This window comes from Oncorhynchus mykiss, chromosome 1 (genome assembly GCF_057628025.1).
Source record: "Oncorhynchus mykiss isolate SJ-2025 chromosome 1, ASM5762802v1, whole genome shotgun sequence".
In the NCBI taxonomy this organism is placed as follows: domain Eukaryota; kingdom Metazoa; phylum Chordata; class Actinopteri; order Salmoniformes; family Salmonidae; genus Oncorhynchus; species Oncorhynchus mykiss.
In genome coordinates this window covers 90,489,861-90,514,343 of record NC_143022.1, presented here as the reverse complement: position 1 = coordinate 90,514,343, position 24,483 = coordinate 90,489,861, and the positions used below count along the sequence as shown (strand labels likewise).

At 40.9% G+C, this 24,483-nt stretch overlaps 1 protein-coding gene across 1 annotated transcript; it reads left to right on the top strand.

Annotated features, from left to right (window-relative positions):
- Positions 1–224: 224 nt before the first annotated feature.
- LOC118943933 (butyrophilin subfamily 1 member A1-like) lies at positions 225–22,059 on the top strand. Its single transcript, XM_090181764.1, has 13 exons — positions 225–379; positions 524–592; positions 1,370–1,720; positions 1,864–2,145; positions 5,564–5,677; positions 6,545–6,565; positions 6,972–6,992; positions 7,230–7,250; positions 7,396–7,416; positions 15,460–15,480; positions 16,365–16,391; positions 18,067–18,093; positions 19,961–22,059. The coding sequence occupies exons 2-13, from the start codon at positions 526–528 to the stop codon at positions 20,488–20,490; spliced, it is 1,503 nt and encodes a 500-aa protein (XP_090037890.1). The 5' UTR covers positions 225–379; positions 524–525; the 3' UTR covers positions 20,491–22,059.
- Positions 22,060–24,483: the final 2,424 nt, after the last annotated feature.

Here is a 24,483-nt window from a genome sequence, read left to right as displayed (position 1 = left end):
TCTGGATTTATGTTTACTAAGTTACATCTAGTCTAGTAATGTAACCTAACATAAACATATCATACTATGTAAATGGAGTGGCACAGATTTAAGTAAACTATCATGTTTTGCTTGGGTTATAGACCTCTCTGTGTCACATGGTCTACACATCAGCCAGGCTTGGAATCCACAACCAAAACTTACCACCACAGTTCACACCCATGTTATCAGATTCTGAGCTCACTATGCAACAGTTGTGTGCAGCGATGCAGTTGAACAGGTTCTTGTTCCAAGGAATAGAAAGAATAAGGAGGTAGTTTGATCACATCACAATAGTTTGATCACAGAACACTAGTACATTTATCAGACTGCAGTGCCTCAATAGGACCGATTCAACCAGGTAAATGGATCAGCTAGTTTGCTATTGAAATGTGTTATACTATATTATCCATTGTTATTGTATAATTAATGCTACAGTATTGCTTTCCTGGTTTCAAGTTGTGTTAGTCTTTCTCTTTATGATGAATGGAATTGTCTTCTTCAGGGATGAAGGTGACTCAACTAGACTGTCTGTGTCTGATTCTTCTACATCTCCTACACACAGCAGGCTCTGGTACAGTAGAATACATATTTAATATCTCACTGCCTTCAATACCTCTGTGTGTGTGATTAATATGATCTCATTGTGTCTTATATACTACAGTGTCTAGTCACTATTGTGGTCTTAAGGGTTCTACACAGTCTAATCACAGTCTAATCAAACAGAGCCAACGGAGGTCCTTTTGCTCCTCTGTCTACATAGTTCTACTACTTTTGTCTGTCGGCTCCATTGTGTAAACTGTGGAGATCCGTTTAGGGTGCCTGGCCTAACGTGATTTCCTCTCCTAGTCTCCTTTCCTTCATCTTTCTGGTGTGTGTGTGATTAATATTATCTCATTGTGTCTTTAGTTGTTTGTATAGTGTTAAGGTGCATAACCTAAGGTGGATTCCACTCCTAGTCTCCTTTCCTCCCTCTGCACTGATGTAAAAACTAAACTAATGGTGAATCCAACTCTTCTGTAGGCCTCCACCCTATAGTACTACTATATATCCTACAGTGTATAGTACTACTATATATCCTACAGTGTCTAGTACTACTATATATCCTACAGTGTCTAGTACTACTATATATACTACAGTGTCTAGTACTACTATATATCCTACAGTGTCTAGTACTACTATATATACTACAGTGTCTAGTACCACTATATACACTACAGTGTATAGTACTACTATATACACTACAGTGTATAGTACTACGATATATACTACAGTGTATTTCAGATCAGTGCAGATGAGAGAGGAAACCACTGTAAACTATTGAAACTGTTAATATGTCTGTTCTCTTCAGAGAAGTTTGAGGTTCTTGGTCCATCTGATTCCATTGTTGCTGTAGCTGGTGATGACATCATTCTGCCCTGTTACCTCAAACCCAACATCAGCGCTGAGGACATGACAGTGGACTGGCTTAACCTGGACTTCTTAGACGGTCGTGTCTTTCGTTACCAAAACAGCGAAATCATACGAGATGATCAGATTCCCTACTATAGAGGAAGAACTTCACTGTATGAAGAGGAACTGTGGAGGGGAAACACCTCTTTGAAACTGACCAGGGTACAAGTCACTGATGAGGGACATTACAAATGCTTTATTAAGGCAAAGAGCTGGTATGATGATTTCACTGTTCAAGTCCTCGTTAAAGGTGAGGTTTATTTTCATGTTAATGTAATAATGTAACTACAGTACAATGACATCACCTCTTTCCTTCATATTACTGGATACAGTATGTGTCTATTTGTTCACAGCCTGTCACCAGTTAACATCAGTCTGTCTGTGTGTCTGTAGCTGTAGGATCCAAGCCAGTGGTGTCAATTGTGGGACACAGAGAGGGAGGGATGGGTTTGCTGTGTGAATCAGAAGGCTGGCACCCTGAGCCTGAGCTGGTGTGGCTGAACAGTAAAGGAGTCCATCTCTCTGCTGGTCCTCCTGAGATACATAGAAGTTTCAAGGGATTCTACAGAGTCAAACGACATGTCATTGTCCAGGAGACTGACACCAACCGCTTTACCTGCAGAGTCCAACAGAGCCAGATCAATGAGAAGATGGAGACAGAGATTCACCTCCCTAGTGAGTAACAACATAATATTATTTAGACATGAAACATTGGAGATATTGATGTGTGTTGAAGGAATTTAATTCCTCTGTTTTAATTCCCAATTAAAATTAAACCACTCTGTCAATTCATAAGAATTTGTAAGACCCTTATTTTATAGGAATGGACAGAGCCCGGTCTTAAAAGTCAAGTAACAGCATTTATTCAAGAGAGTACTGCGACAATACAGGTTACCACACACATGTTATAAACTGAAAATGACGCCATTAGTTCTAACACTACCCCGTGCCATCTCTGTTCCAGTACCAAGGCTGTGTATCAAGCCTTCCCACATCCGTCTCCCTACCAATTTAATATAATTTACGAGTCAAGGTTTTCTTGTGTAGATAAGCACTCTAGCCAGTCTGATTCATTTGTACCAAGGAACAGACCACCATTGTTCTAAACTCTTGACCACATTCACACACACATTATTTTCAGTACTGGGATCAAGAAAGAAAACTCATACATATACAGTAACATTTAGTATTCTGATTAGTACATATACAGTAACATAATAGTATTCTGATTAGTCAGTCCTGATTGAAATGTATACATAATTAGTCATCATTGATAAAAATTCCCTTAACAATGTGTTATTGTAAAGTATATGTTTTAACCAAAGGCTTTGAGACGACAATACAAAAGATTAGTGTTTATTATGACACAATCCACTGCTGTGTGGTAGTATTAGTACCAAACCCTGTTGTTGATGTGTGGTAGTATTAGTACCAAACCCTGTTGTTGATGTGTGGTAGTATTAGTACCAAACCCTGTTGTTGATGTGCAATGATGTGTGGTAGTATTAGTACCCAACCCTGTTGTTGATGTGTGGTAGTATTAGTACCAAACCCTGTTGTTGATGTGTAATGATGTGTGGTAGTATTAGTACCAAACCCTGTTGTTGATGTGTAATGATGTGTGGTAGTATTAGTACCAAACCCTGTTGTTGATGTGTGGTAGTATTAGTACCATACCCTGTTGTTGATGTGTGGCAGTATTAGTACCATACCCTGTTGTTGATGTGTAATGATGTGTGGTAGTATTAGTACCAAACCCTGTTGTTGATGTGTAATGATGTGTGGTAGTATTAGTACCAAACCCTGTAGTTGATGTGTGGTAGTATTAGTACCAAACCCTGTTGTTGATGTGTGGTAGTAGTAGTACCAAACCCTGTTGTTGATGTGTAATGATGTGTGGTAGTATTAGTACCCAACCCTGTTGTTGATGTGTGGTAGTATTAGTACCAAACCCTGTTGTTGATGTGTAATGATGTGTGGTAGTATTAGTACCAAACCCTGTTGTTGATGTGTGGTAGTATTAGTACCAAACCCTGTTGTTGATGTGTAATGATGTGTGGTAGTATTAGTACCAAACCCTGTTGTTGATGTGTGGTAGTATTAGTACCAAACCCTGTTGTTGATGTGTGGTAGTAGTAGTACCAAACCCTGTTGTTGATGTGTAATGATGTGTGGTAGTATTAGTACCCAACCCTGTTGTTGATGTGTGGTAGTATTAGTACCAAACCCTGTTGTTGATGTGTGGTAGTATTAGTACCAAACCCTGTTGTTGATGTGTGGTAGTATTAGTACCAAACCCTGTTGTTGATGTGTGGTAGTATTAGTACCAAACCCTGTTGTTGATGTGTGGTAGTATTAGTACCAAACCCTGTTGTTGATGTGTGGTAGTATTAGTACCAAACCCTGTTGTTGATGTGTGGTAGTATTAGTACCAAACCCTGTTGTTGATGTGTGGTAGTATTAGTACCAAACCTTGTTGTTGATGTGTGGTAGTATTAGTACCAAACCCTGTTGTTGATGTGTGGTAGTATTAGTACCAAACCCTGTTGTTGATGTGTGGTAGTATTAGTACCAAACCCTGTTGTTGATGTGTGGTAGTATTAGTACCAAACCTTGTTGTTGATGTGTGGTAGTATTAGTACCAAACCCTGTTGTTGATGTGTAATGATGTGTGGTAGTATTAGTACCAAACCCTGTTGTTGATGTGTAATGATGTGTGGTAGTATTAGTACCAAACCCTGTTGTTGATGTGTGTGGTAGTATTAATACCAAACCTTGTTGTTGATGTGTGGTAGTATTAGTACCAAACCCTGTTGTTGATGTGTGGTAGTATTAGTACCAAACCCTGTTGTTGATGTGTGGTAGTATTAGTACCAAACCCTGTTGTTGATGTGTGGTAGTATTAGTACCAAACCCTGTTGTTGATGTGTGGTAGTATTAGTACCAAACCTTGTTGTTGATGTGTGGTAGTATTAGTACCAAACCCTGTTGTTGATGTGTGGTAGTATTAGTACCAAACCCTGTTGTTGATGTGTGGTAGTATTAGTACCAAACCCTGTTGTTGATGTGTGGTAGTATTAGTACCAAACCTTGTTGTTGATGTGTGGTAGTATTAGTACCAAACCCCGTTGTTGATGTGTGGTAGTATTAGTACCAAACCCTGTTGTTGATGTGTAATGATGTGTGGTAGTATTAGTACCAAACCCTGTTGTTGATGTGTGGTAGTATTAGTACCAAACCCTGTTGTTGATGTGTAATGATGTGTGGTAGTATTAGTACCAAACCCTGTTGTTGATGTGTGGTAGTAGTAGTACCAAACCCTGTTGTTGATGTGTAATGATGTGTGGTAGTATTAGTACCAAACCCTGTTGTTGATGTGTGGTAGTATTAGTACCAAACCCTGTTGTTGATGTGTGGTAGTATTAGTACCAAACCTTGTTGTTGATGTGTGGTAGTATTAGTACCAAACCCTGTTGTTGATGTGTGGTAGTATTAGTACCAAACCCTGTTGTTGATGTGTGGTAGTATTAGTACCAAACCTTGTTGTTGATGTGTGGTAGTATTAGTACCAAACCCTGTTGTTGATGTGTGGTAGTATTAGTACCAAACCCTGTTGTTGATGTGTGGTAGTATTAGTACCAAACCCTGTTGTTGATGTGTGGTAGTATTAGTACCAAACCCTGTTGTTGATGTGTGGTAGTATTAGTACCAAACCTTGTTGTTGATGTGTGGTAGTATTAGTACCAAACCCTGTTGTTGATGTGTAATGATGTGTGGTAGTATTAGTACCAAACCTTGTTGTTGATGTGTGGTAGTAGTAGTACCAAACCCTGTTGTTGATGTGTAATGATGTGTGGTAGTATTAGTACCAAACCCTGTTGTTGATGTGTGGTAGTATTAGTACCAAACCCTGTTGTTGATGTGTGGTAGTATTAGTACCAAACCCTGTTGTTGATGTGTGGTAGTATTAGTACCAAACCTTGTTGTTGATGTGTAATGTGTGTGGTAGTATTAGTACCAAACCCTGTTGTTGATGTGTGGTAGTATTAGTACCAAACACTGTTGTTGATGTGTAATGATATTTGTGTTTTAGGTCAGTTATTTGATCCAACCCCATGGAGAATGACCTTCATTGTGTTATGCTGTCTGGGAGCCGTCACTGTGATTGGGTTATCTCTGGCTATCTACTGCATATGCAATAAGAATGGTAATGGAGAGATTATATGAACGTTGAATTGTTGGAATGAAATGTCTGCAATGTATTTTTTCAACCTCAACACATTCACAGTGGTTGTATTCTATGGATACATGATAATATACTACACCTACAGGTGATTAATATGTTATCACTGATGACTGATTTTAACCTGCAGGTGATTCACATGTTAACACTGATGACTGATTTTAACCTGCAGGTGATTAACATGTTGACACAGATGACTGATTTTAATCTCCAGGTGATTAACATGTTACACTGATGACTGATTTTAACCTGCAGGTGATTAACATGTTAACACTGATGACTGATTTTAACCTGCAGGTGATTAACATGCTAATCAGGTGTGATAATAGATCAACTCAATCTGCAGTGGGGAAAGTATTATCCTTACCTGGGAGAGGCAGGGGCGGCAGGTAGCCTAGTGGTTAGAGCGTTGGATTTGGAACTGACAGGTTGCAAGATCAAATCCCCAAGCTGACAAGGCAAAAATATGTTTTTCTGCCCCTGAGCAAGGCAGTTAACCCACTGTTCCTAGGCGGTCATTGAAAATAAGAATTTGTTCTTAACTGACTTGCCTAGTTAAATAAAGGTCAAATGAACTCTGATACACCTGGATCACTGATGGACCAGTCACATTTATTTAATGAAATTAAGAAGTGGTAGTGGGTAGAATATCTTCATTGGGGAAGTTGTCTCACAGAGGTACGCTGGACTCATTTAGGTGGTGGAACTCAATTAGGATTTATGACATTAGAGAAGTAATATGAGACAAGGAGTCCCAGAGAGAGACTACATCTTCTAGTGTTCATGTTAATGAGGTTCTCACTGTCTTCCTTCTACTCTACATGTTTACAGTTCACCTCAAGAAGGAAAGTGGTAAGTAGTGTCTTCAGATCATCACTTTTCAATAATTACTTGAAGCATTTAAAGTATTTTTTGGTTGCTGAGCACATTTTAAGATGTTCCATCTGATCTTGGAACAGTGGTATGAGACAAGGGCCGGGATTCAATTCAAGGCGCATTATAACACAGCACACTATAACAGACTTTTAGAGGTATTTTACACTTGAGTCGACATGTGCAGTGTTTACCATGAATACAATCTCCATGATTGCTGGTGGAAAATGTCTTTAAAAAAGTGCATTGTTAGCTGTGAAGTACCCTGCAGTATAGCGCACATTGGATTGAATCCTGACCAAGGAGCCCCAGAGAGAGACTACATCTTCTAGTGTTCATGTTAATGATGTTCTCACTGTCTCCCATCTACTCTACATGTTTACAGATAACCTCTGGGAGCAGAATCGTAAGTACTGTCATCAGATCATCACATTGATAACATTATATAATCCAATGTCTCTTCTATAGATGTAACTTTTAGTGAAGTAGAAAACACTTCATGTTGTGCATATTAATGTTCCCTGACTTTTATCTGATGTTGGAACATTGATATGAGACAAGGAGTCCCAGAGAGAGACTACATCTTCTAGTCTTCATGTTAATGATGTTCTCACTGTCTTCCATCTACTCTACATGTTTACAGACAATAACAAGGAGAGGTTCTGTAAGTAGTGTCTTCAGATCATCACTTTGATAACATTATTAGAACCACAAAAGTAAAATTTTCTTTAATTTACCGACTTCAAGTACAAAAACATTTTAAGAAGGTTATTTTGAGGTCATTGAGCTGATACTCTACATGTTTACAGATGACCTCACTGTGGAGCTCGGTAAGTAGTCTCTTCAGATCATCACTTTGCTAAAATAATTTGAAGCATTTAAAGTATTTTTTGGTTGAAAGAGCAGTGACAGACATTTGGGTGACAACCAAACAAAAAAATAAAACATTGTTTTTCCACTGTCATTTGGTTGTGCTTTTGGATGGTTGATAACATAGTGATAACACATTGGAAATTCAACTAACTTTTGGAAGTCTTTGCATATACTGTAGGTTGTAATCTCATTGATCAACATCTCAACCAAATATTACCCAAATATCCACGTTGAGATTACAGAGCTTGCCCAGGGGGTAGTTTCTGATGGACCAGAATCACTGATGTACCAGTCACATTTAATGAATGAAATTAAGAAGTGGTGGATAGAATATCTTTATTGGAGAAGTTGTCTCACAGAGGTACGCTGGACTAATTTAGGTGGTGGAACTCATTTAGGATTTGTGACATTAGAGAAGTGATATGAGACAAGGAGTCCCAGATCATCACTTTGAAAGAATTATGTGAACCATTTTATAAAGGTTATTCGTAATCCATTTCAAAACTTACGTTGAGGCCCCAGGTATGTGATGTTGCCGTCAGAGGCTCTTTCAAAGTAACAGGGAATACAAATCTCGAATAGTGTAAAAACAAACAGAAATGTATTTGCCAGACAATGGCTCCACGTTTCCAAAACACAGGTCATTTCACAGGCTACAGAGTCTTTCCATGATCAAAGCAAAATAATTATTTAAACTTTAAAGAAATTGAAAATGATATATAGTAGTATTTTTTTCTTGTTTGTGTAAAAGCGATAAAAAAAGTCCTAGCTGACCCATAATGTATGTTACCTCCATACCTGAGTCCTAGCTGACCCATAATGTATGTTACCTCCATACCTGAGTCCTAGCTGACCCATAATGTATGGTAACTCCATACCTGAGTCCTAGCTGACCCATAATGTATGGTAACTCCATACCTGAGTCCTTGCTGACCCATAATGTATGGTAACTCCATACCTGAGTCCTAGCTGACCCATAATGTATGGTAACTCCATACCTGAGTCCTAGCTGACCCATAATGTATGGTAACTCCATACCTGAGTCCTAGCTGACCCATAATGTATGGTAACTCCATACCTGAGTCCTAGCTGACCCATAATGCATGGTAACTCCATACCTGAATAATACCATAATAATGACTGGAACGGAGCAAATGGAATGTCAACAAACAACTGGAAACCATGTGTTGGATGTATTTGATACCATTTCACTTATTCTGCTCCAGCTTTTACCACGAGCCTGTTCTCCCCAAATAAGGTGCCACAAACTTCCTGTGATGTAGTCATGGCTTTATTTAATACTCTGTATTTCCCAGCCTCTGTTCTGGCCCTGGGGACTGTGAAGAGACCTCTGCAACATGTCTTGAGTGGTACCGATGGGTGTCCTAACTGTGTGTCAACTGCTTGAACAGAGAGTTTGGAACCTTTAACCCATCAACACTTTGTACAGAGACAAGAGTCATTCCGATGAGAACCATATCTCCAGGGACGAAGTTTCTTCTCATGTTAATTTTTGCTGCTCCTGCAACTCAGGAAGATACTCTTTGGTCCACCTCTTCCAGAACAAGTCTGACATACGCTGAGAATACAAACCATTAGGAACACTTTCCTAATATTGAGTTGCACCCCATTTTGTCTCAATTTGTTAGGGCATGGACTCTACAAGGTGTCAAAAGCTTTCCCAAGGGATGCTGGTCCAATGCTTCCCACATATGTGTCAAGTTGGCTGGATATCCTTTGGTGGTGGACCATTCTTGATACACACGGGAAAATGTTGAGAGACCAACACTTGACTCATCTGACATCAATCTATAGACCTGTACCCCTTTCTTTTCTTTCCAAACAATTGAGCGTGCTATCTCTGATCAACTAGAACAGAGCAGTTATCGCTCTCAGAACAATCTTCTTGACCCTAACCTGTCAGGCTTCAAGACGGGTCACTCAACCTAGACTGCTCTTTGTGTCACGGAGGCTCTCCGTACTGCCAAAGCAGACTCTCTCTCATGTGTTCTCATCCTCCTAGATCTATCCACTACCTTTGACACTGGAAACCATCAGTAGAGAGGATCTGGGTCTGCACCACGTTTTCTCACCACTGGTGTCCCCCATGGCTCTGTTCTAGTTCCTCTCCTCTTCTCTCTATACACCAAGTCACTTGGCTCCATCATATCCTCACACCTCTCCATCAAAATGTACAACTCCACAGTGTCGTCCTCCCAGAGTGCAAAGAACCTTGGCGTGAACCTGGACAACACCCTGTCGTTCTCTGAAAACATCAAAGCAGTGTCTCGCTACTGCATATTCATGGTTTACATCCATATGACCATACTTTAAACAGGAAGTGGCACAGGTCCTAATCCAGGCACTTGTCATCTCCCGTCTTGACTAATAGAAATCTCTGTTGGCTGGTCTCTTTGCTTGTGCCATGAAACCCCTGCAATTGATACAGAATGCTACAGCCTGCCTGGTTTTCAACCTTCCCAAGTTCTCCCATGTCAACCAAAATTATTTGTCCACTACAAGATCATGGTGCTTGCCTACGTTGCAGCAAGAGGAACTGCCACTTCCTACCTTCAGGCTATGCTCAAACCCTACACCCCAACCCGAGCACTCCGTTCTGCCACCTCTGGTCTCTTTGCCATCCCACCCCTCCGGGAGGGCAGCTCCCGCTCAGCCCAGTCCAAGCTCTTCTCTGTCCTGGCACCCCAATGGTGGAACCATTTTCCCCCTGAAGCTAGGACAGCCGAGTCCCTGCCCATCTTCCGAAAGTACCTGAAAACCTTTCAATCACCCACCAGTGAATGCTCTTTTCAGATCAGTGCAAATCAGAGTGTGTGCATATATTCTTTGCTAGTTAGTAAGTTATTAGCCTAGTTAACTGTACGGGTCGTAAACAGAGCCCACCGTTGATATAACACCTCTTCTGGTCAGTGGTCTGTCCTGAATGGATATTTGTACATTTATTGAGTCCGATTCAATGCACCATTGTACTTTCTACTGGTAGCATGTTCTGATCCCAGTCCAGATCCGTTATCTCCTTTGCTTTCTCCTCTTCAGGAAAAGAGATAACAACTTGACTGTTGCTGATCCATTTGTTCAGTCTAAAGCCTCCTTTAGAACACAGTGATGTGCGGTCCTGAGTATGTGTCAAGGCTTCTTCCTCACTTGCTGCTGACTTTAGACATTCATCTATATAGAAGTGAACCACCAATCCTTCATCTCCTTTTCCAGATCCAGAGAAATCTCAGGTCTGTGTCCTGCTCTGGAACTCTCACCTGGTGGAACATGACTTCAACATCTGTCATGAAGGCAACAGGCTCTTGGTGGAATCTGGACAAAACACCAATGATATGGTTTGTCATGTCTGGACCCTGTAGAAGCTCAGCATTCAGTGATGTCTCTTGTTAGGTGGCTCCACAGTCTAATACCACCCTCAGATTGTGCTTCTTGGGATGACATACTCTGTGGTGAGGAATATACCAAAATATCTTGCTGCTGTCATTCTGTAAGTCTATTGGCATGATCACTGCAAAGCCTTTGTCCAGGATGTCTGCCATGAAGTTGGTATAGTCCTTACAGGACCAGGGATTCTTACTGAGTTTCCATTTCAAGTTGAGAGCACGCTGTACTGCCACACAGCAGTTGTTGGGAAATTCAGCATCCTCACTCCTCAGTGGGAGGCAAATAATATAGTGACCACCACCAGCTTGGCTGACAGATACACTCTCCATGAAGAGATGATCTTGTCTTGATATTTCAAGCTGCTCCTCATGGTGGTGCTCTGGGAAATCATGCTTGACCTGTTGCTGCAGCACCTCTTCCAGCTCTGCCACATAGATTCTGTGTGACATTACGTGAGACCTACCATAGGTGGAGACATTCCCCTTTTTTAGAAGCCCATTCACAATCCAGACCAGAGTGGTTTTCATAGCGTATGGGCCTCATCTTCTTGGCTGTTTATGACCATCCATGGCTCAATGGCCTGAGGTATGTTTGTCAACAATACAACTTCAGAATCAATCTGCTTGAGATGCACCTTTTCCAAATATGGCCATATGTTCACATCTGTCTGGTTAGGAATCGGTGGAGGCTGGTGGGAGGAGCTATAGGAGGACGGGCTCATTGTAATGCCTGGAATGTAATAAATGGAACGGTATCAAACATCAATCCTATTAAATCCAATTTGATTGGTCCCATACACATATTTAGCAGATGTTATTGCTTGTGGAAACCACATGGACAACCTCATGTTTGACTCCATTCCATTGATTTCACTCCAGCCATTACAATGAGCCCATCCTCCTATAGCTCCTCCCACCAGCCGCCGCTGGTAGGAATGTTCTCCTTAGTTACAGGGATTTCTTTCTGTGTGAAAACTGCAAGGATTTCAACAAAACTGCTGTCATCAAGGCTACTTATCTCGAAGCCAGAGACAACAAAGGTACTCATGACTTCCTGGTTGTTGATAGTGTTTTATTTTTAATTATTATTATTATTCAAATCAAATCAAATGCAGACCACCATAGTCCCTGTGTCCAACAACACCTAGGTAACCTGTCTAAATGACTATCACCGCTTAGCACTCATATCAATATCCTTGAAATGCTTTGAAAGGCTGATCATGGCTCACGTCAACACCATCATTCAAGACACCCTGGACCCACCCCAATTCGCATACCACCCCATCAGAACCACAGATGACACAATCTCTATTGCACTCCACAATCTGCCCTTTCCCACCTGGACAAAATGAACACCTACATGAGAATTCTGTTCATTGACAACAGCTCAGATTACAACACCACCAAGCTCATCACTAAGCTAAGGTCCCTGGGACTGAACATCTCCCTCTGCAACTGGATCCTGGACTTCCTGACGGGTCGCCCCCAGGTGGTTAGGGTAGACAATAACACATCCGCCATGCTGGCCCTCAACACAGGGGCCCCTCAGGGGTGCGTGCTTGGTCCCCTCGGGTACTCCCTGTTCACTCGTGACTGCATGGACACTTAGAACTCCAACACGGTGGTAGGCCTGATCACCAAAGACAATGAGACAGCCTTAGGAGGAGGTCAGAGACCCGGCAGTGTGGTGACAGGACAACAACCTCTACCTCGACTTCAGTAAGACAAAGGAGTTGAGCTAAAATTTGAGTTGCCCAATGGTGAATTTCTCCAAAAGGTACAACCTATCTTTGCTGTTCTCGGTCCGGTCTTCGATAGCGTGTTCAAAGCCATGTACAAAGAACCTGTAGTCTAGTGGGTCACCCTTAAACACTGGTACAAAGATATGTAGTCTAGTGGGTCACCCTTAAACACTGGTACAAAGAACCTGTAGTGTAGTGGGTCACCCAGTCGTACACTAAGAGGTGGTAATGAAGACAACCTTTGCTGCCTTACCAGCATTTTGGTGTAGCAGAATGTTGACAATACTGTCCGTGTTGTCAGCTCCACCCTGATCTGGGTTGAAAGGCCTTCCTCCCCTAGTTGGAAGTTGCAGCTGCCTATCTTTTGGTCTTACAACAGTGTGTTAGTTGTGTGTTAGTTGACCTATGATGAACAGTTGTATATGGTGATAGTACTTATTTACAACATAGTACTTGGACCCTGGCCCTGTGCAGTATGAACAAAGCTGTATGTGGTGGTAGTTACAACATACTACTTTGACCATGGCCCTGTGCAGTGTGAACAAAGCTGTATGTGGTGGTAGTTATAACATACTACTTTGACCATGGCCCTGTGCAGTATGAAAATATGTGATGGACAATGGGGATCCCAGGTCAGCCAAGATGCGTGACTGTGTGGTATGGATACCTGTGACAACCTGAGTGGTGGTGGGCACCATTTTGCTTTGAGTAACCTTCCCCATGGTATCTTCAGGCCTTCCCTTTGCATTCAGGTATCGTTCATTAAATAATCTGCTTTGTTTCCCCATTTCTTGAGTGGCTTCCTACTCATGGAATACATGCGGCTTAGCACTGTTAGCCAATATTTCAGCTTCAAGCTCCAAACCTTTATTTTGTGCCTTGAGTTGAGCCTCCTGTTTCTCCAATGCTTGTTTACTTTTCAATGCTTCAGGTTTAACCAGTAAAGCTTCCCTTTCAGCCTTCAAAAGGAGCCTGATAGAAGATGTGGTGGATTGTCCTGAGTGCCTGCTGTGTTGTGATCTATTTACATATTTTGATGAGACATTGGAGATACTTGGCTGGACCTCTTCCTCAGTGTTGATGAGACATTGGAGATACTGTCCCTTGTCTGGTCATCCTCATCAGTTTTGATGAGACATTGGAGATACTGTCCCTTGTCTGGTCATCCTCATCAGTTTTTTTTTTTGCTGCTGTGCTTTACTGTGCTTCTTCCATCCATGTGTCCATATTGGACAAAAAAAAAAACAATACCGTGTTGCTGCGTTTGGGCAATACCATTCAACCTGATACTCTCTTTTAGTAAGTGCACCCAACTTAGCACTTCTCGATCATTTGAACTTTTGCAATGTTTCAATTGGATCCATTGTAGTAAAGGCAGGTAAGAGCACTGAACATCAAATCCCATTCAATTCCATTGATTTGCAACCATCAGCATGTGTGAACACATTTTAGCACTGCATAGGTTAATGAATGAGCCAAAAACTACATCATCACAACTCAGACACAGCAGTCAATCAGCAAAGCGTCCTCTTTTAGCCGCTCCACAAAGAGTTCTTGTCTCAGCGCGCAAATCCAACAACAAAAGACACACACGATTCCAAGCTACACGAGCGATCGATTCCAAGCTTACAAGTTCCACAAATTCATTCAACACATAGAGCAGAGCCAAAAATGAAGAACAACCACAATTCGCTCCCCTTTATTCACAGTGAAAAGCTTAAATCAAACAGACACAGAGCTTCCAATAGCATCAGTCACTTCTAACACTGTCACTAGGAACATCCATTTACAGTTGAGGAGCGCCACTAGTTTTACCTCCGGTCCGATGAAATGTTCGCCTCTTTACCTCCGGTCTGATGAGTGGTCACGTTCATAAACCTTTCGTCAGCGTTCCATTCAGCGACGTCTTTTGTCAAATTTAAAGGCAATTCGTAATCCAGTCATGTGATGTCGCCATTCCAAAGTAACCACAAAACAGGGAATCCAACACTCCTATAGCATAACAACAGACATGTATTTGCCAGACAAAGGCTCCACGTTTCCAAAAGATAATAACACAGATAATTTCATAGTCTAGAAAACAAAAGAGTATATAGTAGAAGGTTTCTTAGTTCATGTAATAGTGATTAAAAAACTGTATTGTAACACATTACCTGAGTCCTAGCTGACACATAATGCCAACGTTCTCAATTTGAATTATACACACGAGTTGGAATTTAGTCACTTACTGGTTCCAAAACGAAACCCCTCTTTTGAAAAGGTTCTTCAAAGCTCCCCTTAAGTCTACAAAGGTAAAAAAAATGAACTGATGGGCCTCCCGAGTGATGCGACCGGGAGACCGCACAGCATCGTCCGGGTTAGTGTAGGCTTTGGCCGGCAGGGATGTCCTTGAACCAGCGACTCCTGTGGCAAGCTGGGGGCAGTGCACGCTGACACCGTCGCTCGTTGTACGGTGGTTCCTCCGACACATTGGTTCGGCTGGCTTCCGGGTTAAGTGGGCATTGTGTCAAGAAGCAGTGTGGCTTGGTTGGGTTGTGGTTCGGAAGAAACGGAAGAAACTACCTCGACCTTTGCCTCTCCCGAGTCTGTACGGGAGTTGCAGCGATGAGACAGGACTGTTGGGGAGAAAAAGGGGTAAAATACACAAAATAAAATACGACCTGATGGCAGAGTATAGGTCTTAAATTAACCTTAAGTTTATTTTTTTTAACCTTATATTATCCGAAAAGATCATACAGGAACAATATGTTTTACATTATTTTTAGAGTGTAGACTAGAGAGGTAGCCAACACATGTTGATTCCCCCTTGGACACCATTGATGTGTCTAATTGACTATATGTATCTGTTTATCTGTAGAAATCCTGACTTCTCAGCTGGGTAAGTATTGAGGCTTTGTTACCTACTGTATATGATGGCTTATACTGTATATGTTAGCTTAGTCAATGGAGTTGAGTTGTGATGAGTGGCTGTGGACTGTACCTCCGACTATCAGTCGATACTTGTAAAAATGTAAATTCTTAAACTCTTACCGTGAACCTGTTTGTCCTGTGTAATTGTGAGACTTTCTTTGTTGGCTGAAATCTGTACTTCATTAAAGTAGCAATTTATGTGACCTCTGCCAAAGGAGACGTTGTTTGTTAATGGTGAAGGAGCAGATGATTTTATGGTGAAGGAGCGGATGATTTTATGGTGAAGGCATGGATGATTTAAAAAAGGTTTTGGAAGGGGACGCCTAGAATAAAATGTTTAATGAAAAACTATGGATTTCCAGTCCAACTGACAACTCTATAACAATCAGGACAAGGATAAGCACAGCTACACAGTACGTACTACATACAGTTAAATAATGGATATGTATAAGAGCATTGAGTTGTCGTGCCTGATTGAAGTCGTAATTTTTTACTCCATTGTGATTATAACCGTTTTTATCCAAAACTACAGATTTCAGCAAACAAAAAAGGCACACAGTTACACAGGACACACATAGGTACAAAGAAAGCATTAAAGAATGAGCATTTACAAGTATGGACAAGTATGAACTAGTGAGTGACTGGATGTAGTGACGGTACACTCTTCTGGGTGCATCGCTCTAGAAGTCATTATGGAAGATGTCCTTATTACAGGCTTCTAAACTATAGCTTCAGTATATGCTGGCTTCCAGTACATCAATAATACATTGACAATGTCTAAACGTTTGTGTACAGTGATGAAAAACCTGTATATCTCAATGATTAATATTGTTAAATATAATGTCTCCACAGATTTTGTGAACACAAACTGGAGTCCAGGTAAAGGAAGAACTGATTTCTAATATTTTGAATGTACTTTTTCTTGGAATCTTGTTTGCAGTTATAGTATGATAGATAATTAATGTAGGAAATGTTTTATTACATTGTGTCAGTGTGTTTGGCACAACATTTGACTGAAGTTACCATCAATCTCACCACTGGCATAACACAGTTTCTCTGGACCCCCGCAAGGTCGGAGTTCACCCCCCCTCCCCCCTAAAATAAAAATTGAAGTATAGACTACCGATCACTGACCATGGTGCTGAAATCGCGACATGTCTATGCGGCTGCATGCCTATCCAATCGACGATGGGCTTTCTGTGGTGCCAAGGCTTAGCTTTGGCTAATGGATAAATGTTCATTGGTAGTTTAATAAACCTAGTTTAATAAAGGTAAAATAAAACAAATGTTTTTCCAAGGACTGCCCCTTTGACTTAACGTTGCAGTGAAGTAAAATAAATAAATAAATAAAAGAAAATAAATGTAGTGATTCTTTCGACCACCATTGGGAGGAAAATACACATTAATTCGACAGAGGACATTGACATGGTCCTAGTAAGGTCTGGATGGTCTTCTGACTTATAAAACGGTGGGAAATCAAACAAATAAGTCATGTAAACATAAACAAAGAAGTCATGTAAACATAAACAAAGAAGTCATGTAAACAAACATATTTTAAAGTAATTCAAGTGCCTGATTTCGGGGACTGTCAGCTTGTGGGCCCCCGAGTGGCGTAGCGGTCTAAGCACGGCATCTCAGTGCTAGAGGCGTCACTACTTGGTTTGATCCCGGGCTGTATCACAACCGGCTGTGATGGGGAGTCCCATAGGGCGGCGCACAATTGGCCCAGCGTCGTCCGGGTTTGGGGAGGGTTTGGCCGGGGGTAGGTCCTCATTGTAAAATAAGAATTTGCCTAGTAAAATAAAGGTAAAATAAAAAATAAATACAAATTGTAAAGTAAGAATTTGTTTCTTAACCGAATTGCATAGTTTAAATAAAGGTTAAATAAAATACATGATTAATTAATTATAGATATTACTGAACTGCTGTATTTGAAGTACAACTCCCTTCTGCCCAGTTTCCCTGATGTTGCTACGGCAACTCAAGCTGTTTTTACCATCCCTGTAACTGTTGCTTCTGCAGAGAGATCATTTTCTAAACTAAAACACATAAAGAACTATCTAAGAAGCATTAGTCTCTCGGTCTGATATGAGTTTTTGAACACCTCACAAAGCTCCACTCATTACACTGGCGCTGTCGTAGCCTTGACAACAGCATCTGTTCAATGATTTATCCCCTCATACTATCAATCAGTTTCTTTTTGTTCTTTTTTTACTTTTTCAGTCACATTCCTGAAACCCAGGAAACAAATATTTAGCTTCTTAGTAGATATGGAAAAGAAAAAGGTTTATGAATGAATTAATGGAGGCTTACTGCCCAAATTATTTGTTATATATAAGTATATAAAAAATGGGCTCTTGGTCTCCCCACCTTCCTGGGACTGCTGGGGTGTCAGATATTTCTCCCCATATGTTCACTAAGATTCAAGTTATTATAGGTCTTCATAGTTTGAGGTCTGGGTTGAACAACACAAGTTAACACTTACAGTTGTTTGTGATATCCATCAGTATGTTGCTCATTTTCATAACCAACAGTCTCTTACTCTATATTTCAGATTTTGAAACCATCAGAAGACATGCAGGTGTGTTTTATGCTCTGTGACATCCACAAATTAATACATACCATACGAAACGTAACAAATATACCAAATATAGTGTCTAGGATTTACTTACAGAATAATAGCAAATGCTTGCGACCACTTTGGTGGATTTGACAGCTCTTAACGCAGTTCCACCTCCGACACTGTCAAAACAACCTCTATGTGTGAAGCAGATCTGATTGAATCGAACCCTAAATCATGTATTAACATTAGTTAACCAGGTTCTTACCCATGACGTAATTAAAACTGGACCACTAATCGTGGAAGACAGCATCATGTGTCAGAGATCAATACAGTAACATGTTGTACCCACTGATGATGATGTCATTGTGTTTACCATAGTGTATTATACCTCTGATGTTGATGTCATTGTGTTTACCATAGTGTATTATACCACTGATGTTGATGTCATTGTGTTTACCATAGTGTATTATACCTCTGATGTTGATGTCATTGTGTGTACCATAGTGTATTATACCACTGATGTTGATGTCATTGTGTTTACCATAGTGTATTATACCTCTGATGGTGATGTCATGATGTCATTGTGTTTACCATAGTGTATTACACCACTGATGATGATGTCATGATGTCATTGTGTTTACCATAGTGTATTATACCACTGATGTTGATGTCATGATGTCATTGTGTTTACCATAGTGTATTATACCACTGATGATGATGTCATTGTGTTTACCATAGTGTATTGTACCACTGATGTTGATGTCATGATGTCATTGTGTTTACCATAGTGTATTATACCACTGATGATGATGTCATGATGTCATTGTGTTTACCATAGTGTGTTATACCACTGATGTTGATGTCATGATGTCATTGTGTTTACCATAGTGTATTATACCACTGATGATGATGTCATTGTGTTTACCATAGTGTATTATACCACTCATGATGATGTCATTGTGTTTACCATAGTGTATTATACCACTGATGTTGATGTCATTGTGTTTACCATAGTGTATTATACCACTGATGTCATGATGTCATTGTGTTTACCATAGTGTATTATACCACTGATGTTGATGTCATTGTGTTTACCATAGTGTATTATACCACTGATGTTGATGTCATGATGTCATTGTGTTTACCATAGTGTATTATACCACTCATGATGATGTCATTGTGTTTACCATAGTGTATTATACCACTGATGTTGATGTCATTGTGTTTACCATAGTGTATTATACCACTGATGTTGATGTCATGATGTCATTGTGTTTACCATAGTGTATTATACCACTGATGTTGATGTCATGATGTCATTGTGTTTACCATAGTGTATTATACCACTGATGATGATGTCATGATGTCATTGTGTTTACCATAGTGTATTATACCACTGATGTCATGATGTCATTGTGTTTACCATAGTGTATTATACCACTGATGATGATGTCATTGTGTTTACCATAGTGTATTATACCACTGATGTTGATGTCATTGTGTTTACCATAGTGTATTATACCACTGATGTTGATGTCATGATGTCATTGTGTTTACCATAGTGTATTACACCACTGATGTTGATGTCATGATGTCATTGTGTTTACCATAGTGTTTTATAACCAGTGATGTTGTCATTGTGTTTACCATAGTGCATTATACCACTGATGTTGATGTCATGATGTCATTGTGTTTACCATAGTGTATTATACCACTGATGATGATGTCATTGTGTTTACCATAGTGTATTATACCACTGATGATGATGTCATTGTGTTTACCATAGTGTATTATACCACTGATGTTGATGTCATGATGTCATTGTGTTTACCATAGTGTATTATACCACGGATGGTGATGTCATTGTGTATGTTTCTCTCCACAGTGAATGTGACTCTAGACCCTGATACTGCACATTGTAACCTCATCCTGTCTGATGACGGGAAACAAGTGAGACATGGAGAACTAGATCAGGTTCTCTCTGACAACGGGAAGAGGTATAAAAGTTGGTCCGGTGTCCTCGGAAATGTGGGCTTCTCAGGGAAGTTCTACTATGAGGTGAAGGTGGAGGGGAAGACTGAGTGGACTTTGGGGGTGGTCATACAGTCCATCAATAGGAATGAGAGTTTTATACCAATCCCTAATAATGGATACTGGACTGTGGAGCTGAAGGATGGAGAGTACACAGCTCATGCTGATTCCCCTGTCACCTTCACCCCGAGAGAGAAGCCCCTGAAAGTGGGGGTGTTTGTGGATTATGAGAAGGGTCAGGTCTCCTTCTACAATGTGGAGGACAGGTCTCATATCTACTCTTTCACTGACTGTACCTTCACTGAGAAACTCTATCCATTCTTCAACCCTGGTGGTTCAGATAGTATTTCACTGGTCATCTGTCCTGTAGATGTCACTGACTGACTGTTTTAAATCAAACAGGCAGATACAGTATAAACAGCAGTAACTCCTATTGAGAGACTTAATGTACCTGAGATCTTAGTTATAGATTTCCTGTCAATCTTTGTTGTTGTTGTAGAGTGGGCCAGTTGATTGTTTATTGGATAAGACAGAGAGGTAAAGATAGGAATGTTGAAAGAGCAATGGGTTGGATCTGAACCCATTCTGGTACTGGACCATCCCAGACCACTGATTTCTTGTTCATGTTTGACTAATCTTTGACGTTTCTTTCACCAATCCCTTGGACTGTTCTGTCTTCATGAGAGTGTGTTATATATATATTTTTATTCTCTGTGTTTTCTAAAAGTATAGTGCTTTCTGTGGTGGTGGGGCAAGCCAGCAACAAATACGGAGCGTTGTGCCGTGATTGGCTCAGTGTTCTGTCTCTCATGGGGACACTACGTCACCTCGAAGTCGATGGGTAGACTTCCAAAATTCTAGCCCTTTGGGTGCTGCCATAGAGTTACATTAGAAGTGCCCATCCAAGAAGGCTCAAGGTCATTGATAAAATGACGTCAAATCATGTTACATGTACAGCAGCTTTGATTGGACAGATCATGTCAACATCATTCTTTCAAAATCTTAGCTGGCAGTCAATATCATGAATCAAGTCGACAATCTACTGGCAAATCCTTTTTAATCCTTGTCATATGAAGATAAATAATAAAGTGAAATTATAGATAAACCGTATCAGTGCTTATCGGCCATTGGACATAAACATTACACAACAAGTTAGAAATCGCAAATTCAACAATAAGTGGTTTGGAAGGAAGTGCTCACAGCACAACAAGGTGAGTCCAAAAATGTCTTGTATGCTGCTGCATAAATGATGTAATATGCCAGGGAGATATGTATACTGTAGCTAAGAAAGTAATACTAAGTGTATGTTGTGTAGTAAGCTGTTAGTAGCCCATGTGCCTCACGCTAATCATTTGGTCCCTTTTCCCTTTTTTGTATATTTCAAAAGTGCTGAACAAATAGTTATATTGACAACGTCCTTCCTAGCTCGCTCATTTATGGCTTCATCGAAATTACGGATTGCCTCATATCCACTCATTGTTCCCTGATGTCATAGTTTGTACATCTCAATTGTCAGTAGAAACCACATTTGTTTAAACAAGTCAGCCATATCATGTGTTTGTCATATATCATATGTTTTTTTTAAATCAGTAAATGAGGCTGAATGAATCGTTTCGCTGCCAGACAAGGCTCCGCTGATAGCCAGGTGTAGCAGTGGTAAGGTGTTGGGACTCTGCTGTTGGGACTCTGCTGTTGGGACTCTGATGTTGGGCCCTAACAGTTTATGGGCACCGTTTGTAACCGTTACCTTGCAATTAATGTATTGTTTAGTGTTGTGTTGTATAGTGGCTTTGCTGGAATGCACAAGATTTACATGCTAAAATTGCAACTGGTTGTGTAACCTTTCTGCTGTGTGCTCCTACATTTAGGTAACAATATAGCAGCAGCACCAAATAAATGTGTTTTATATATTGATCATTTGATAATTAAATGTTCTGAAAGAGGGTTTAAAAATAGTTTCATCTCCATCATTGTCATCAGACAGACTACAGTTTCATACAGACTACTATATCAGACAGACTACAGTTTCAGACAGACTACTATATCAGACAGACTATTGTTGCAGACAGACTACTGTTGCAGACAGACTACTATATCAGACAGACTACTGTTGCAGACAGACTACTGTTGCAGACAGACTACTATATCAGACAGACTACAGTTTCAGACAGACTATTGTATACTGTAACGGCCGTTGTTGGTGGAAGAAGGTGAGGACCAAGGTGCAGCGTGGTATGTGTCCATATTTATTTGAATGAACACAGAAATAACCAAAATAACAAAGAGAACCGCTCGAAAACCGTTCTGGCTGGTGCAGACACACAACAGACAACAGAAAACAATCACCCACGAAACACAATAGAAAACAGGCTCCCTAAATATGGTTCTCAATCAGGGACAACGATTGACGGCTGCCTCTGATTGAGAACCATACCAGGCCAAACACAGAAATAGCAAATCATAGAAAAACTAACATAGACAACCCACCCAACTCACGCCCTGACCATACTAAAACAAAGACATAACAAAGAACTAAGGTCAGAACGTGACATATACGGCAGACTTCCCCACCAGACTACTGTATCAGAAAGACTAATGTGTCAGACAGACTACTCTATCAGACTACTGTATCAGTCAGACTACTGTATACGACAGACTACCCCATCAGACTACTGTATCAGACATACTATTATATCAGACAGAATAGTGTGCTTCTACATCTGCATTGCTTGCTGTTTGCGGTTTTAGGCTGGGTTTCTGCTTTATAAATCAATTTGATTATTAATTTTTATTTATTTATTTATTTCACCTTTATTTAACCAGGTAGGCAAGTTGAGAACAAGTTCTCATTTACAATTGCGACCTGGCCAAGATAAAGCAAAGCAGTTCGACACATACAACGACACAGAGTTACACATGGAGTAAAACAAACATACAGTCAATAATACAGTATAAACAAGTCTATAGACGATGTGAGCAAATGAGGTGAGATAAGGGAGGTAAAGGCAAAAAAAAAGGCCATGGTGGCAAAGTAAATACAATATAGCAAGTAAAACACTGGAATGGTAGATTTGTAGCGGAAGAATGTGCAAAGTAGAAATAAAAATAATGGGGTGCAAAGGAGCAAAATAAATAAATAAATACAGTAGACAAAGAGGTAGTTGTTTGGGCTAAATTATAGGTGGGCTATGTACAGGTGCAGTAATCTGTGAGCTGCTCTGACAGTTGGTGCTTAAAGCTAGTGAGGAAGATAAGTGTTTCCAGTTTCAGAGATTTTTGTAGTTCGTTCCAGTCTTTGGCAGCAGAGAACTGGAAGGAGAGGCGGCCAAAGAAATAATTGGTTTTGGGGGTGACCAGAGAGATATACCTGCTGGAGTGCGTGTTACAGGTGGGTGATGCTATGGTGACCAGCGAGCTGAGATAAGGGGGGACTTTACCTAGCAGGATCTTGTAGATGACATGGAGCCAGTGGGTTTGACGACGAGTATGAAGCGAGGGCCAGCCAACGAGAGCGTACAGGTCGCAATGGTGGGTAGTATATGGGGCTTTGGTGACAAAACGGATTGCACTGTGATAGACTTTGTTTGTACACGCATGTATGTCACGGTTGTTTGTGTACGTGAGCTGTTTTTGTTATACTGTTTCGTTCCCCTGTGTTTTGGGGTATTTGTTTTGAGTGGCGTCGGTTTTCACCTGGTCGGTGTATAAAGAAGTGCCTACTCTGAACTCTCTGTCTCCTGCGTCTAACTCCTTCCTCCACTACACCCCGGGCATAACAGTATCAGACTACTGTGTCAGACAGACTACTGTGTCAGACAGACTACTGTGTCAGACATACTACTGTATCAGACAGACTATTGTATCAGACAGAGTACTGTATCAGACTACTGTATCAGACAGACCATTGTATCAGACTACTATATCAGACAGACTGTCAACAGACTGTCAACAGCCACCACCGGTCTGAGGAGAGACACATGGAAAGAGGGGTTAATACGGTAACCGGGGGGAAGCTGTAACCTATAACTAACCTCGTTCACTCTCCTCAGGACTTTAAATGGCCCTACAAACCGTGGACCCAGCTTCCGGCAGGGCAGGCGGATGGGCAGGTTTCGGGTCGAGAGCCAGACCCGGTCACACCGGGGCCTCACTGCGGTGACGGTCTGCGCTGGTTTTCTGGCGCAGCACGGCCCGCTGGAGGTGAACATGGGTGGCGCCCATATCTCCTCCGTCCGCCTGAACCAGTCGTCTACCACAGGATTCTTGGTCTGACTCTGATGCCAAGGTGCCAGAACCGTCTGGTACCCCAGTACACACTGGAAGGGGGAGAGGTTAGTGGAGGAGTGGCGGAGTGAGTTCTGAGCCAACTCGGCCCGG